At 36.8% G+C, this 18,514-nt stretch overlaps 1 protein-coding gene across 1 annotated transcript; it reads left to right on the top strand.

Annotated features, from left to right (window-relative positions):
- The first annotated feature begins 13,004 nt into the window (after nucleotides 1-13,004).
- Nucleotides 13,005-14,467, top strand: LOC105060070 (uncharacterized). The gene is made up of 3 exons (XM_010943662.4): nucleotides 13,005-13,296; nucleotides 13,407-13,536; nucleotides 13,660-14,467. The coding sequence occupies exons 1-3, from the start codon at nucleotides 13,014-13,016 to the stop codon at nucleotides 14,360-14,362; spliced, it is 1,116 nt and encodes a 371-aa protein (XP_010941964.2). The 5' UTR covers nucleotides 13,005-13,013; the 3' UTR covers nucleotides 14,363-14,467.
- The last annotated feature ends 4,047 nt before the right edge of the window (nucleotides 14,468-18,514 follow it).

Genomic DNA, 18,514 nt, shown 5'->3' with positions numbered 1-18,514 from the left:
TGCGCATTGGTGGTAAGTGGTCTGGAAGATCTTCAGAAAAAACATCCTTAAATTCATCAAGGAGAGCAACTACCTCCTAGGGATACTCGATCTAGGGTTGTTCATGATTTTTTTTGACAGCTAAGATCCAAATCATTGATCCTTCAATCATTTCCTTCCCAATTTTTTTAACACTAATTAAATTCAGATCCCTTTTCTTAGTACTAACTTTGGCTCCCACAGTTCCTTTCTTAGTAGTAATCTTGGGTGGAGAGGATTTGATCATAATTTTCTTTCCTTTATCCCAAAAACTGCATGAATTTGATCATCCAAAGAGTGTGACATCCTGGTCGTATAACCACGACCTTCCTAATACTACCAACCTCCATCGATAGTGCATCACACTAGATTTTATCTTGATAGTAATGAAATTGAATAGGAACTAGGCACGTTATGCTTGATTGGGATAGATGATGTATCTACCTATGAGACTTTATTGGGACTCAGATGATTTACAGGTGCTAAACCTAGATGGGATATAGCATTAATGGAGATGACATTTATACAACTTCCACTATCTATGATTACTTTACATGCTTTATCAGCATGCTTAATGTAGGTATGAAAAATAGCCGTACGTCATCAATCTTTGCTTTCTTTTGGCTGAGCGACTATACTTCTGATCACTCCCAATCTCTCTTCAGGACTTGTTCTATCCGAATATAGCCTAGAACATCTTCATCTTTCTCAAATTTCTCAGCTAACTTGAGATCAGCCTCATAAACTTCTTCTCTTTCTTCAGTTTCAACATACTTAGGCTCTTTCTTTTCAGTTCCTCCTAAGTGTAAAGCTCTAGAAGGGCATTGGGCAATGGGCAAATAGATGTCCATAGCCTTGGAACTTAAAATATTTGGGCAGTATGATAGGTCCACTAGTCTTCAGCATCTCTAGTGTTCCCTTCTTCTTATCATTTCTTCTCATCGGAGAATCCACATTTGAAGGTCGATGAGTAGGGGTTTGACTAGTGCTCGGTCTAGGACTTGAAGGGATAGGTTGGCTCAGGGTAGATCGATGAGAAATCGGATACTTTTGAAATCTTTCAATATGTTATGCTAGCTGGTAGGCATGCTCTAAGGAAGTCACCTCACGTAAGAATAGCTCTCGCTGGATGTCCTCTAGGAGATTAGCACTGAATCTCGATAAGGTGACAGTCCTATCCTCGATGACACTATATCGCATAAGAAATTCATCAAATTTGATTATGTACTCTGAGATAGGTTAATTTTCTTGAGTCATCCTCTACCATTGATCTAGGAGACATTGTTTGTAGGACGTGGGAAGGTATTTCTCACACAGCTTTTCTTTCATCTCCTCCCAAGTTCCTATAGGCTCTTGTCTCCTATGCTCAGCTAAATGCTCTAGATTATGCCAATACAACTTAGCTTGATTGATTAATTTTATTTTGGCAAACCTAATTTTTCGGACTTCAGATGTGTCATACCACTCGAAGAAGTGGTCTATATCTACCTCCCAGTCCAAATACTCCTTAAGGTCAAGCAAACCATCGAAGCTGGGTGCTTCTATCTTAACACTTCTTAGGACATGCTCATCTTGATCCATGGGCTCATGATAGGGGCACATATCTAACCTACGGCCCATATCTAGACCCTAGGGAATGTAAGGTCCTCTCCGAGCTAGGGGCACAGGTGGGGTATCAAGATCAGGTGGTCATCTGAGAAGGGGTTGGCCTGGGCCTATTTTCTAATGAGCTCTAGGATTTCTATGCCCGATAATCTCCTGAGGAGTCTCGAAATTAACTTGATTGGGATGTTTCTCTTCTAAAACCACTATCCTAGCAGTTAAATTTCGAATTGCATTATTTGTATTTCACATGTCATCACTCAAATTCTTAAAGCCTGTGTTTAAATTTGTTAATTGCTCCACATGCTTCCACACATAGCTATTATATTGAGATCCATACTAGATGTAGATGGCAAATACTGTTGCAAGTACTCGACCCTTGATCTAGTTGGCATACACTAGTCGCCAAATCTAAGATTTTAGATTTAAGCTCTAACCTAGGGTTTGCCTAGACCTAAACAGCTCCTAATTTTGTAAGTTCACCTACAAGCCCTCCAAGCTCAAAGCTAGCCAACCTAACTGGCCAGATAAGTATAAGATCAGTGGGAGACTTTCCATACTCTCGCAATAGACCTAATTAGAAAATCACCTTTTTTTTTTCTTCGGAACGTAGTTTCTGAACTACTTTCTTAGACACCAGCTGATTAGACAAGCCCAAGCCCAGTTTAACCTTCAGTGATCTTACCCTAATTGAGCTCGAGTTCCTTAAAGATCGACGTCTAATTGATTTTATTTAAGGGTTAGGATTAATACAGATGAGGGTGATGGTTTATGGACCAAGGAAGGATGATGAAATCCCCACCTTATGTTATTATTGGGTTAGTGCCCTTAAGGTTAATTATGGAGAATGAAATGTAAAAAAAAAAAAAAAGAAGAAGAAGATGTGCAAACAAGTAAAAAATTAAATTTCTATCTCTAAGGTCTCTAATATATTATGGACTCTTTTTTTTTTGGTGCAGAATTCTTAATGATCAGCAGATTTTAATACTAATATTGATGACCTACAGATCTTTGATTAAAATAAAATTTAAAACACCAATTCCTAGATGGGTCATGACTCTAGTCATAAAATTTTATGATTTTAGGAGTTTTCTAGGGACAAAATTCTTAAAATCTTTTAAGGTTGCTCGCTGCAGAATTCCTGGGTATAGAATTTCTGCGTACAGAATGACTTACAAGAATAAATTGAGGATATGACCTACAGACTTCTGATTGTAGTGAAATTTAAAAAACTACTTTCTAGATGAGTCGTGACTCTGGTCACAAAATTTCATGGTTTTAGGAGTTTTCTACGGATAGGACTCTTAAAATCTTTCAGGGTTGCTCACTGCAGAATTACTGGGTACATATTTTTGCATACAGGATGGCTTACGAGAATAAATTCAGAACTCTAAATATTTTAGAACTTAATAAAATTTTAACCCTAGACTTTCTAGTAAGTTAGATCTCTTTCCACCAAATTTCAGAATTTTTTGATGTAGTTTGCCCTAGATTTCTTTTTTTTTTTGGTACAGTAGATTTTAGAATGGATCTGAAATTCTGTATGCAGATTTTCAATGTAGAATTTAAACCTAATGCAGATTCTAATTATCTTAATCAAACCTATATGCTCTGATACCAAAAATTAATGCGGGATATGATCTAGAATTCAGATGTTATGATTTTAAAGATGTGACATGCAATCTAAAGCCATGCAAAAAGGAACTAAGATCAGCAATTAACTAAGTATTTAGCAGACAAATAGATCTATTCAAGTTCTACCTTGATGATTAGATATAATTAGATTAAGGCAAAGAAATTAAGCAAATGATAGACGAATTCTAGATCTAAAGTTTTATGGATCGTAGGCGATTAAGAAACCACCTATGATTAGGATATATCTCTAGATCTTTAACATGCAAATCTAATAATTAAGGAATAGAAACTCATAGAAAAAATCAATAATATATATATATATATATATATATATATATATATATTTAAATATCGATTGAAGAGATCTCCCGAGAGATACATCAAATAAGGCTTGGAGGAGTGAGTTCACTTCTCTTGAAGATCGAAGACGATCGCATTCCTGATTGATTGCAAGGTAGGATCAATGAATGTCGTTGCGTAGATTGAAAGTTCAGCAATGGAATCGTAGTGCAGAATTTAATTTTGAGGAAAATAAAAAAGAGGAGAAGAGGAGAGAAAGTAGAGAGAGAATAAGAGAAAGAAGGAAGAGGAAATGTATAATATTTGATTCTTAAAATTTTTTTTGCATTCTCTGTCCTTTCTTTTTCTCTTTAACAAGTCTTTTATAGGCTAAACTAAATATTGAACAAACTACTTGGACTCTTTTATATTTTAAACACCAAACCACTTAGAACTCTCATCCTTATCCAAATTCTAATTTAAGTTAAACTATTCCTAGTCCAACTAAAATAGATTAGAAGCAATCAAATAAAAATAAAATGGCTAACGAGATCCAATCCAATTGACTCAATTAGGCTGGATCTACAAGACCTCATAACTAAAACTCAAAATAGAAGAAATCAAGATCCAACTTAATTGAGCCAAATGGATATTGATCTGGTACTCCAGCGTCATCCATGTATCCAAGTTAGCTCCGATCGATCATCACCGGTGACAGTGTCCGCACCACAATTATGACAAATATTTCCTTTGAGTTGTCATTTATTTTGCTTTCTAATTCCTATGAATGAATTAATCTTAGCCTGATTTGATAAACTTATTTACCCAAGAAAAGTTCAAACATAAAAATAGGCCTAAGCAAAATCTCCATGGGCCAAGCACCACATCTGAACGCCTAATTCCTGGTTGCAATTTCTTGAAGACCTACCACATAAAGTTAGAGAGAAGAAGGGACACATTTTGTTTCCCTTGCTATATTCAAATCCAGCATCATATTTTAGCAGCGTATGATGCTCATGGATCCTCTATGGTGCCCAATTTATCCCATAAAAAGCAATTAATATAGCTCTAGATGGTTGCTATCTCACCCAATCACGAAGAGGAATGGCTATCAAATGGGATAGGTGTTGTGTGGTGCATTCTGTGTGCGATACATCATGCTTTGTTTAATAGCCATCCATCTCCATGATCAAATGATGTGGTGGCTGTGTCCCATGTGACGTCATATCTCCAGGCCATATTCTTCATTGGTAAACTTTTCTAAGCCATGTTCAACGGGATATTTCTCTAACGTGCAGCATCTGGCTATCATATCATTTGATTGAAGAGCAATACGCTATCATGGATTTCGACCAAACTCAATCAGCTGCCCAAAATCCGGGGGCGGATACAGTGTAGTCCCATAGGAACAGGACAGGCTAAATCGCTAACGAATAAACCATTCAGATGGCGATGGTTCATGGAACAGGTTTTGACAACAAATGGGACACCCCTAGGACAACAAATGGTAAAAAAGAAAACAAATGTGTGGATTAGATGAAGTGCCGTGAATCATCAAAACTTCGTTAGTCTTTCATGGACATTTTTTTTGGCCACATTCAAACAATCTATATGTTCCTTGTGACGTGTGGAGTGCCTCTATATAGTTCAGGCTTCCCATCTGAGTAGAATGGAACACTCATACTCTACATTTACTCCGATGGCCAGTTCCGGTCAACTCAGGCGCCGTTCGGTGACAAATTATGAGGTGTACAAAGTTCATCATGGGTATAGGATGAAACCATCTAGATCATATTTCTATCACACATAAAAGATAAAACCGAGAAGAAAATTTGAAGTGATTTTATCCTATGTCCACGGTGGATCTGAGGATTCTGATTCACCTAAAAATTTATTCTACTCAGCCCCCGGATTAGTGCACCAAACTAGATGCTCGGTTTATTTTTGGGTGTATCCAATATACAGTAGAATGTTGAAAAGTGCCTTAAGCCTTCCCTAGTTCATGTAAGAAGTGGATTTGGGTCGAGTTTAGTTGTCCATGCACGTAAATTACATCAATCAATGGTCAGTGGATAGGACCTACTTGCATTGTAATTCTATCATGTTCAATAGGACATCGTCAATTGATTGAAGCCATTTGGATGGCAAGCTGCACCGAAGAACTAATTGGGAAGGATATGGAGAGGATTGACGTCCTTCCTAGCTAGTTCCTAGGATCATGCCACTTAGATGGTCCTTTTGTTAGCATATCCCAGTTGATGTCATCCCATTAATTGAAATGATTGCCCAAGGATTGGGATACCCATAATGAGAGTGCTGCCATGGATTAGGAATCTTGTCTTGTCCAAAGTTCATGCAATGGCAGGACTATGTCCTGGTAGCTGAGCAAGCCTTTCCTCCTCTTGGACAAAACCTCCAACTAAAAAGAGGTTTGGTCAACAAGTTATACTTCTTGGTGCTTTGGTGAATTTGATTTGAGCTCCTCGCCACTATCATTACGGTGCTGTGATCTCAATATCAACTTGATTTTTATGACCATGACATTGAACAAATTAAGTAGCTAGAAAATTCTTGCAAAATAAGTGAGAAGAGGAAGACACAAAAATATAAAAGGTAATTTATTAGGATATTTGAAGGTTATGGTGGATTTATCTCTGAAAAGTTTTTAGGATAAAATAGAAATTAATTCATAGAAAAATAAAACCAAAGGTCTTCAATTAGTTTATAAGGGGAGCAGATGCCAAAAGAAAAAGGAAAAAGAAAATAAAAAACAGAAGACAAAAGTCTAATGATTGCGTACAGCTATAGCACAGGACCGAAGCCGTTGAAATTAGCTAGCCGTGGAAGCGGCTATTTGGCACATGTTTATGAAGCTACATGACATGGGGGGAGGCTGTGGATTAAACCACTTACAATTGTCCTTGACTAAAACCACTTGCAATTGTTGGTGGATTGTCGAGTGTCACAATCCACAACAAGTCTACGTCTCCATGAATGCATTTTGGCTGGGCCTGGTCTGGGCAATGTTGATGTCATCAGTGATTCATTGCACATTTTTTTTTTCTTTTCCAATTAATGATGTATATATAGATGGTATATGTCAATAGTAGGTGTAAAAAGTCTCGTGGATATTTGGTTTGCTTAAGGAGGTATTTAGTATGAAATAATTATCTCAAGATTAAGGATGATATGGATAAAGGTAACGAGATCATCACGTGTTGTTGCACCATGATGATACTGCATGGCACTCAGTTCAGTGATGAAATATTCATCTTTGAGATCTGATATTCAAAATTACTTATAGATATCCGAAATCTTTAATTATTGAAATATAACATATCAAACATAATGATTTTAGATTATTAAAGACCAAATTATCTTGAGATAAGATCACTAATTATCTAAGATCATCTTGGTGATCGTATTTGGATCACTAAATGCCATCCAAAGGAATTGATCATTTTTCTTCAATGAGAAACTTGATCATCTTTTTCACATGATGAGAATTCTCTCCACCCTTCTCTAGCTCTCTTAAGATTTTATTACTTCTTGTACGCAGAATAAAAGAAGAATCGCCACCGCCATCTGGATCTCAGTAAACCGGATGAACTCTATGGGCTTTTATTTCAACATGACAAAGTTTAAAATTCTTCTTAGATTTTTTGTGGTCATCATCATTTACTTCTTGTAGATTACTACTCAGACTTTGATGTAACTCCAGTTTTGCTTTATCCACATCTCTGATGCCAGATACTTATGTCTGAGTTTTAGATGTCACACACTTCCAAAGATAATAGACACGACCTGAGGAAAAAAAAACATGCTACAAAAATTTGCCGACCTTGTGGACTGCGTACTAGCTAGAAGTTCACGAGACCTTATCTAGATTTTGCCCGCGGTGGACTGGGCAACTTGCTGAGCTATTAGTTACAGTAAATTGTTCTCACTATCAGAATGAGTCAAATTTGCCGTACTTAATTGGTTTTGGGGCACTCTGATAGGTAGTGGGCAAACCTTTTTTCAAAAAGAAATAAAAGAATGAAATACCCTTGGCTTTACCAATTTCAAAGTTGGAGAGCCACGGATTCTTTACGATGCACTATACGGTGTAGTGCACAGCTAAAATTGTCCATCATGTGGTGGACGGCCATGATAGTAGATGCATAGCTATCATCCATCATGTTATGGACAGTATATACGATGCATCGAATCGTGAGTACCATAAAAGATCTCATGCTCGAGATGGAGAAGCAGCCTTAATTTGCCTGTATGAATTAAGACAGATTTTGACAACCCTGATTGTGGACACGAGTTTTCAACCTAGCTTCTCTCAACCACAATGGTGTATTAATTTTTCCGTCTTGGGCACGTTAGATGATGGTACTGGGACATGCTTCGGTAGCTTTAAACTTTTCTTTTGAACCTTTCCTTTGCGCATGTGTTACTTTTAACAAGAAAATTATGACATGGCATCTCAAAGCTCTTTAACCAATATGATCTTTTCATTCTAGCCATCGCATATAGAAGAATATTATATAAGAATCCATACAAACATGTATTTAATCCTATATTGAGTATACATTACTTAGATTTTAGTTACTTATACATGATCAAAAAATTTAAATAATACCTTCCGATTGATTTTTTTATAAATAGTATTAAAATGGATCTGATCTACGATCCATGTAAACTAGAAGATGTTGTAATATAATTTTATTTGGTTGACCATGGATTGATTGTGGTTTTTGTGATTAGATTCTTGACCTAGTGAGGATGCCAAGGCTCAAAATCTATACAGACATGTATTGAATCCCATATTGACCATATATTGAATAAATTTTAATTATTTATGTATGATAAAAAAATTCAAAAAATATCTTTTGACTAATTTTTTTTAAATAAGTTCCTGAGTTATTATATATTGACTAGTAGCTCTTAATTAGACTTTTAAATACGGGCTAAAGTAATCATATGAACTCCTTCGAAGTAGATAATAGTGCATTTTCACAGAACTTGTGTGAGAGCAAGAAGTCAATTACGAAGGCATAGTATATGTGAGGATCCGTCTGAATATTTATTTCATCGCATATTGATTGTGTATTAGAAAGATTTTGGATATTTATATAGAACTAATGAATTTAAATATTAATTTTAAGCTAGTCTTTTTAGTAAGAAACCATTATTTATAAATAATATCATAGTAGATCGAATCAATATCTCATGTGCATTAGAAGACACCGTAGGAGATTTTAGGTATTTATAGGGATCAAAGAATCCAAATAAACAAAGAGGATATGTAGGGGCTCGAGCATTATACGGGCAACAGAATTCAAATAATAACTTATATCTAAGCAAAGGTATGTGACCAAACCCTAATTCACCACATGAACTAAATTGATCTTTGCAGGTCAACATCATCAACTTTGCGGGCTAATTTTTCGTTACATCATCTTCTTCCCTTTTTTTTTTTTTTTTCTTTAATTCTCTCTTATTGTAATTAATAGAGAACACTACCTTGACCTAGAGGCAGCCGACCAATTTTAATCCACAAAAATTGGTATCGGTCGGCTGACTAAGATCCTGTCATGTTAATAAATCTTTTACCAAGTGCAATGCATGAGCATATACATCAACCCATTCCTTGTACAGATTAGAAAGGCAAGATAATTTAATTGCTATGACCCATCTAATAATCTTCTTTTCATTAGAACCATTCAAATAGAGTAGGCCTTTCCTCCTCTTGTGGTTCCGGATGACCACATTACTCAAAGCGCAAAATGGTCCATTGAAGACTATAATAAGGGTCACAAAGTGAGAAATTTCCCGGAAAGCTGTCCATAGAAAGGTCCAATTTGTTGACGCTTGGGACATGAAACTTTTGAAGCCTACCACCAGGGTTGGGACCCAGTCAATAAGAATTCAGACACATGTGAAAACTGGTCCGATGTGAGCCTTCCACACCGGTAGCTGTAACAATCATTCTCCATGAGAACCATGTGGTGGGTGTTACCCTTTGGACTTGCCAGGCCCTAAAGATATACTCTTAGTGATTATTTAAATGGAAGATCACAAAATATTACCTTAAAATGGGGTCATCCTTTACGCAACCAAATGATGGTCCTCACCTCCAAGATGCTAGGTTTTATTAAGCTTCTTAATTTTCTCGTGATAGCGATTCTTGAAATTTTATGCTGCTCTACAAGATACTCGTTTGGTGACCTAACAAAATGTAGAGTGGACCTATGTGAACATGTTGTTTATAGAAACCGTCCGCAAGAGAACTTGATCTCATGATTTTCTACATTAACTCCTTTCCTACCCACCAAAATTTTAAGAGTATGGGTCCCTCTTGGCAATTGAATTGAAGAGGATCCAAATTCAAATTTCTATGTTAAGTTGAATGTTTATTAAGATAGTATTTTGAATTGGCAAAAGAGTTCAATAATGCAAATTGTCTAAGCCTCATGTTGAACTACTAAGAAGGGATATTTTCATAGTGAAATTTCATATAAGTGATCCTTTCGTTTTCTCTTTTCATTCTTTTAGTGAAAATTCAGTGACTATATAGACATATTCATGCATCTTTAAGGTATGTATGCCTTCCCATGATTAAACATACATATGAAATATTTGCATTACACTTCTACATGTTCAACATTCATTATGTGATGATTTTGCCATAGTTATCAGCTTGATCCGAACCGAGGTGAAGCATTTGGAGGCTCATTCGCAACATCTGATAGGAGTGAAAATGATATGGATAATATCCCATCTGAATCTATTTTCATATTCGAATCAATTCGAATATGATTAGAAATTTGATAATCCAACTAATATCCATGGCTATATCCATATCCATATACGTCAAAGAAAAATGATATGAATATGGATAGATAAATATCCAATCCATATCCAAATATTCAAATCTATCTGTAATCCTATATAATTTTATATAGTATTTATTAATTTTTAAGAAAAATATACAACCATATAAGCATGCTATTAAGTTGATTTATCATTTATTTAGTAATATCTTTAATTCTATAAAGTTTAATTATTCAACTTATATCCATAATTATATTCAAACTTTCAATATTCGAATTATATCTATATTCATTTAAAATAAATATAGATATAAATTTTTTTATCCGAATAATATCCGTATCCATATTTGTATTTATCAGATAAAATAAATATGGATATGGATATACCGGTATTTGATCCATATCTAATCCGATTTCAGCTCTAATTGCTAGAGTTTTCTTCATCATTTCATCATGGTGTCTATTAGATTGCATCTTTTGTTGCCAAGCATATTAGAGATTAGACTTGGTGAAAGGACAATCCCTGGCCATGGGCCTTACAGAATATTTTATTTTCTGATCTCTTGGATTGTACTCACACTAGATAGTATGATTGCTGGTAGGTATAAAAAAAATCATTCATTATGTGAAGACCAAATTTGAATTATTTTTTTCTAAAAAACTGATGCATATGTCTCTGAGAAATTTTCAAATTAAAATGATCACTTTAAACCATTACTACTATGGCACACTAAATCCTCACTCGCTCTTTCTTTGACAGACCTTTATCCAAAATGAATCCAAACCAATAGGATAATTAATGGACAGGAGCTATATCTTTCACATGAAAGAATGATGCATTTTTTTCGCACGCATTCATCGTTGGATTGCACAATGGTTACTTCAAGATTTATGTAGATGGATGACTTAAGGAGTTTGGGGTGCTTTGAGAGCTATGTGGAGTACCATCCAATGATCTGCACCATGCAGAAGATCAATCATTCTTTCATGCAAAACATACAATCCGAACCCTATTATGATAACAACCCTCCCTTTCCTTCCAGACCCACCACCATCTCTACCTCCCTTCAACTATTCCAACCGGAAAGCCTTGGATCACCCCACTCGTGACCATCTAAATAGATGATTTCTGTCATGTCCAGGCATAAAATTTGCATCAGCTACAAACCTATTTAATTGAATCTAATTGGCTAGCGATTATCATGGTCATACACATAGGACATCATATCTTGAAAAGGGTTATATGACGATTATATCTAACTTAAAGTAGGGGTCTTGCTATTAATGTTGCTAAGTTCAAGTTTAGCATGACCAACACCCAATTTAATTGCATTGTTAGGTCTTTCCAGATGGGCACTTTAATTATAAGACCAAACAACATGAGGTCTTTTTTTATGATGTGTAGATCCATCAAGTCTATTGGATTGGATCCTAAAAGAACTAGGACAAAATTCATCTAAGGTCATGTTAGGTATTGCCTTTGCTTTTCTGTCAAGTGCCACTTTTGTATGAACACATAAAATTAAAACATTGTTTTGCTTTCTATAGGTTCCAATTCATGCTCGTGTCTCTCCTTTTAGACTTCATTGTGACATTCTCGTGTACGTCATTACACCGACAGATTTTTAATTAAATATCAACAAGACCAAAATACTTAGTTTGAAACAATTACATGACACGGCTAACTCCAAAACGTGTACGTGACCTGTATTTTATTGTGGAAGCTAGCTAGTGGTATATGTGTTAAATATTCCATTTAAAAAAACACATTTGTGGTTGCAATCCCAAGTTGCTGAGATCTTCCCTCACCAAGTACTAAACCTAAGGTTTCAATATCACCAAGTTGCCAAATAACACACCACGTTCAAAACAATTATGTACTATTACAATAGGAAAACAACCATTATTGCCAATCAAATCCCCTACTCGATGTCTTTTCAAATAAATAATATATTTCAATAGCTTTTGTTAAAAATAACATACAAGTTAATATTTACTAATCAAGTTTATTCTTTTTAACTGTTCTCGAGATTTGAATCAAGTAAATTTTATTTTGCCCAGATGTATGAATAGTAAGATAAATTTTTGAGCCATTCATACCAGCACTGACGTACCGATCGAAGACCATTAGAACAACGGTAGTCTCTTCTAAACAAGACTTAGTATAATATAATCAGACAACGATCGTCCCTCCAATCTTTCACATAGCCTCAACCACAAGATATTTAAGCTTTGTGTCACACCTGATCTGCATTCTTTTTATTTTCGTTTCTTCTCCAGGTATAGGAACACCCATGCATGTACATGACACGTATATACGGATCAGGGTGTATCTTTCACCATTAAAACATCTGCTGTTTGCTTTAAGATATGTGCAAATAGATGAATGATAAAGTTTGGAGAGCTTTACGAGCTGTGCGATGGGTGATCCAACTGTGACTTCGAGCGATGGAAGGTGAATATACTTCTTTGGTGCCAAAGATACAACCCCAATGCCACATATATCACATATACCACATCTACCTCAGGCAACAAATGGGAGTGGTGGGTCCGCAAGGTGATGGCTGCATGATGGAGATTCTAGTCTACAAAGGACAAAAGGAAAGAAACCCAGGTCTCTCGTTCGCCAACTTAATTTATTCTCGCCACTTTTTAATGCCAATGGAGAGACTACCATCTCATGCCTCATTTGTTCAGCTTCTTTTAAGCCTTCAGCCACAGCAGCAGGCCAAAGAAGGAAGCAGAAGAGAGCCTCCCCACCTCACCAAACCCAGAGTCCTAAAAGAAACCACCAACACCACCATGGGAAGAGCCCCTTGTTGCGACAAAGCCAACGTGAAGAAAGGCCCGTGGTCCCCCGAGGAGGACGCCAAGCTAAAGGCCTACATCGAGCAGTATGGCACTGGAGGCAACTGGATCGCCCTCCCTCAAAAGATTGGTACTTTTCTAGCCTTGAATCCCTCTTGTTGCATGCCGAATTCTATCTTGCCATCATCGTCACATCATGGTAATATAAAGCTTTGTGTTTGTGTTGGTTGTGTTAATTAGGCCTTAAGCGATGCGGTAAGAGCTGCCGCCTCCGATGGCTAAACTATCTTCGACCGAATATTAAGCATGGAGGATTCTCTGAAGAAGAAGATCACATCATTTGTAGCCTGTACATCAGCATCGGTAGCAGGTGACCGATAATTTCTTCAAATCCAACCACATGATGTTATATGTTTAGATACTATATATGCTTTCCATTTCTATAACATGCTTTTGATTCATGTTCAACTTGTTGTGTTATGTGGGAGAGCAGATGGTCTATAATTGCCGCCCAATTGCCGGGAAGGACCGATAACGACATCAAGAACTACTGGAACACAAGGCTGAAGAAAAAGCTTTTAGGCAAGCAACGCAAGGATCACCAGCAACAGGCGCGTCGAGGTGGGGGGCCAAAGCAAGAAGATAGGAGTGATGAGAGCGGAAATCCGGCAGTTGCCGGCGAGGGTGGCAGCCGGAGCACGTATTGGCCTGAGCCAGCCATGCCTGTTTACTCGACCGGCCAGCCCGATCATCATCTCAACAACAACCATGCTTCGACGACAGATAGACTGCTGATGATGCTCGGGGGAAGGTCCTCCAACGACAGTAATGCAAGCCATCAGAGCCCTTTCATTCCACAGTACTCATCAGTTCCACTGCCACAGATCTATAATAATTCAGCTAGCTTAATTAACCCTTCGGTCAACACCACTTCCTTCAAAGAAGCCATGCAAGTTCCTCATCGGTTTGCAGCCGAGGTCGATGAGATGCTTCATTGCAACCCGGTGAAATTGGAAAGCCTTGATTGCTTCTATGGAGCAGGAGGCATCTCTGATGAGCACCAAGGGACTACCACGTCTGAGAGCATGAATATTTGGAGCGAGGTAAGTCCTTTGATATACCCGAATGTGGTCACAAGCTACCAAGGGATGCAGCAGTGTCTGTTTGAAGAGCCGGTCCACCTCGGCATGCAGTGATGATGATTGATGCACATGAGCTTGTGTATATTTGTAGCATTGATGAAGGTGATGGCATTGAATTTCTCGGATAATACCCTAATTAATAAACTGAGGTATTTGGGAGAGCTGTTTTTTCTTTTCTATTTTTGGTTGGTTTGTGTTTTTATCAAGATATTGGATAGTGATTGCATCTCCTTTGGCTATATTCTTTCTTTCTTTCTTTCTTTCTTTTTTCATTTTGTGTATTGAATTGTGTGGAGTGGTAGCTAGGTTGGTTTAGTCTTCGGAGGCTCTCTGTTTTTTCTTCCTCCTCCCACTCTTAGACCGAAAAATTATTTTGTCCCTGACTTCAAGTACACTCAATCTCAAGGCTTCTTTTGGTCTCAAAGCATGGGCTGTCCTATTATCCATGATGAGATGTTGTCCATGAGATGGGATTGGGATAAGTGGTGTTGGAAGCGTCCCGCCAGACTCACTGTCATATCCACATGCAAAGGTTGGCAACTTTTCCAATTCATGAGAAGATAATTTCTAGTCATAAAGTTCCTTCAAAATCCCACTTAGAGGGCACTAAAGTAGGTGGGGGACCTTTGACAATTTGGCAACACCTTTCCCCCTTTCTTAGGCCTCAGCTAGTAGGGGACCCCGAATTGCTACTGCTTCTCCATAGTGATTTCCATGCTCATCATGGGACTGGGATTTGTTTGATTCCTCCAAGTCTTCTCTCTGACCAATAGGTGAAGCAGCTCAGATGTCCCCATACTTTGCATTTATAATGTTTTAGTCTGGATATCACATCAGTAATTTAGTGCCGACCTAAGAGATCGAGCTAGAAGAATGGGGAAGAGCTCAATTAATCTCCATTTGAATGATCAAAACTTCCAAAAAAAAAAACAAAAAGCTACAGTCGTGTTTCCTAACGCAGTTCCTATGAATGTGATTATCTTGGCATCAGTTCTTTGTAATGGATGTTGCCACATATTGGGGCCATTGTCAATTTCCCAGAAGAGCATGTACATGCCAACCAAAATTGTGAGTTAGGTGTACTAATTGCTAGAAAAGTTGTCAAAAAGATTTCTTGAATTTTTTCTTGTTGGTAATTAAATTGAGCTCAACGGTGAGATTGAGTTGAGTGCTCCAACTTGCATCTGAGCAAAAATTGTACCAACCCCAAGGGTGTCAAAAGTCCATCAAGGTGTCAAATTAAGGTGTCATGAGTGCATCAAGAGGTCAACTGGACCAAAGGAGGATTCTGTGGTACCAAGATGTACTGAAGTTTTGCAATTATGTCATGGTATGGAGATGAGTCATAGTTCATATTGCAATTTTAGCGTAAATGCACTGCAAGTCTATCACCAAAGAAAACTGAGAACAATTTGTTCAAAAAGAAATGTGAGAATTAATAGATCTTATCAACTTCTTTGACCAATAAAAAAACGGGGAAACAGGTTGTATTCATGAAGGAATTGTTTGATAGTGCAACTCAGGGAACTCAACATCCCTGGTGTTCCAACCAGCATCATCAAAATATATAAACCATAAGCTCGTGGCAAGTCATTGTACATGCTGCACAATGATCCTTGTGGACCAAGGCAGCTAGAATAGCCACCACTATTTGCTTTTGTTTCTTTTTCGCTTGCGACAAAACCCGCCAGCTATTTGCATGCAGCATCCACTATATATTACTATTTGTATCTTGACAGATTAATTATTTGAAAAAAATCCCATATTATAGGAGAAATCTCATTAGTATCCAGTACTCAAGTTATACTAAAATACTTGCCTCATCACTAATAAGAAAAACAAAAATAAAAGATGAATATGTTAATTGTGTTTGAGTTTCTTACTGAGATATGAATAAGCTGTAATCAAATGAATAGTCTTCCTTCAACATCATAAGAAATAATAAAGTGGATTTCTACAAAAATGCATTGTTATTCAAATCTCTTGACAGAAAAATTGAATGGAGATATAATACCCTACAAAGAAAGTTCAGTTTAATATTGATAATATAATAGAACATATTATTTTAGATACAGGATGTGTTGAGGAATAAAGTATGCATTGAGGAAGTCTTAATTTTAACTTCACATGCAATAAAGTAGAAAATTATCTATAGAGAAACTGATTGCAACTTATATAATGGTTAGACTCGAGATTCAAGATAAGAACAATCCACACTAAGAAGACAACTAAGATCAATATACATTGCCAAACCTCATTTTGTTTAGGCAGGTCTAGTTGGGGAAGGGAGAGGAAGAACATGAGTAGGCATTAGTTATTTGCATCTGCTGAAGAATATAAAAGTTGATACAAGTCAAAAATGTGGATGAGTTACAGTACTGCTTGCTGGCTTGTACTACTAAATTATAATTACTCTGTTCTGCGGTTGACTTCTCAATTTTTAATGCAGCTTCGTTTGTTGAGGCATCTATTTGTTATGATTGAAATAGAACAACTTCAAGCTATTAACTGTTTTTTATTCTTACTTCCAATGAACAGAGCACTTCATGAATACCTGACCTAATCCACTTCAATCATATATGATCCATTAATTTTTCTCCTATACTCAAGCCCAATCCTTGGCTTCCAAGCATTTTATAATTTGTTAGCTCAGACGTAATAAAATGATCTGGGTTACAGCTCATCTGCATTTGTACTGAGTTTCTTTTTTTTTTTTTTTGTTGGATTAGTAAGCAGGACAGATATTTATATGACCCCACTAATCATTGGAATGCTGAAATTTTGGACCACCTTTTTTTGTTGCCAAGTTAAATTTGATCTTCTATGGGTGAATGGAGGCACAATGCTTCACGGAACGCTTCATGAATACGAGCAGAGACCAAAGAGATGTAAGGTTCACCCCCTCCATATCACACAATGCACCATTGCTTGGATTTTTGTTAGTCTGGTAGAGAGATAACTAGTCTTGTCCAGCATCTTGGAACACTTAGCAACTATTGTATGCACATAAGAATAAGAAAATGGACTAATTTTTGAGCCAAGATTCGGGAGCACATGCAAATAAATATGTTTGTGATAAACCTATATAGCTAATGGCCCAACTATTTTCTCATACAATGACAAACAACTTAGAGGGGATGACCCCAATATACGAAGAAAGTTAGTGGATCCTTCTACGCAAAAACACATCATCTTTTGGGAGACACCTATCCTGTATCTTCTAAGGAGAAAGGAATCATTGAATTGTTAAAAGAAGCTAGCTCACAGGAACTCTAGCCTTGAAATTTTTAAAAGAGACCCAAATGCAGGTTTTCCTCATTGAAACTTGCATATGTCAGCAGTGACATCAGTAAAGGGGAAATCAATTGGCTTGCTCAATGCTCGTTCTAAGATCTCCTTAATTAAACAAATCAAACGGGGTGCATGTCCATCACTGAGTAACAAAGTTCAAATACCACTTCAATTCAATAGGTCAAAAACCATTCACATTGTATTTGGAAAACCAGAGTGACTCCTCTTGTTTTCGGGCCATTTTGTTTTGTAGTGCAAGGTACCTTTCAAGAACAGTCATGATAAGTTCCTTCTCCTTTCCCCTGAGGGGAATGGTCAGGTTTGTTATGAGTTGATCTGTAAAATTTGGGTACTTGTTCTGAAAAGCTTATAATCCCCATGGGCTTTAGGACAAAAGAATCTTGACCTAGGAATGCCAGGACCAATGGCAGCTCTTGCACAGGTTGCATAGTGATCTTTTTTCTTTTGCAGACTTGTTCTGTCTCGCACTTCGATTCAAAAGTTTGAAGCACTTAATATGACCTTTAGGGATTAGATTTTTGGTTGCTTAAAAGTCCAAGGGTGAAAATTTCAGAGGTTTTTGAATCCATGCAACCATAACTCTCAGCATGTCTCCAGATTAGGCACAGTGTAGTTAGCTTGTAGTTGGTAACCCGAGAAAATGTTCTCATTCAATGCATTCAATGCCTTCATAAAGTCATATAAGCAGCTAACATCCATCCATTTCGATGTGTACAAGTATCTCAAGTAACTAATTTATCCAATGTTACTCCTTAAAGACTATATTAAAGTTGGTACCGATTATGTTAATGCTTTGTTATAATTTTGAGTGTCTTTAACTACATTTTAATCATACCATGCTGATACTTTTGGAACATATCAATGTCTTTCCACATGATAAACGAAAATTTTCTT

This window comes from Elaeis guineensis, chromosome 6 (genome assembly GCF_000442705.2).
Source record: "Elaeis guineensis isolate ETL-2024a chromosome 6, EG11, whole genome shotgun sequence".
NCBI lineage: Eukaryota > Viridiplantae > Streptophyta > Magnoliopsida > Arecales > Arecaceae > Elaeis > Elaeis guineensis.
Note: the sequence above shows the minus strand (reverse complement) of the source record. Positions and strands in the feature narration are given on the sequence as shown.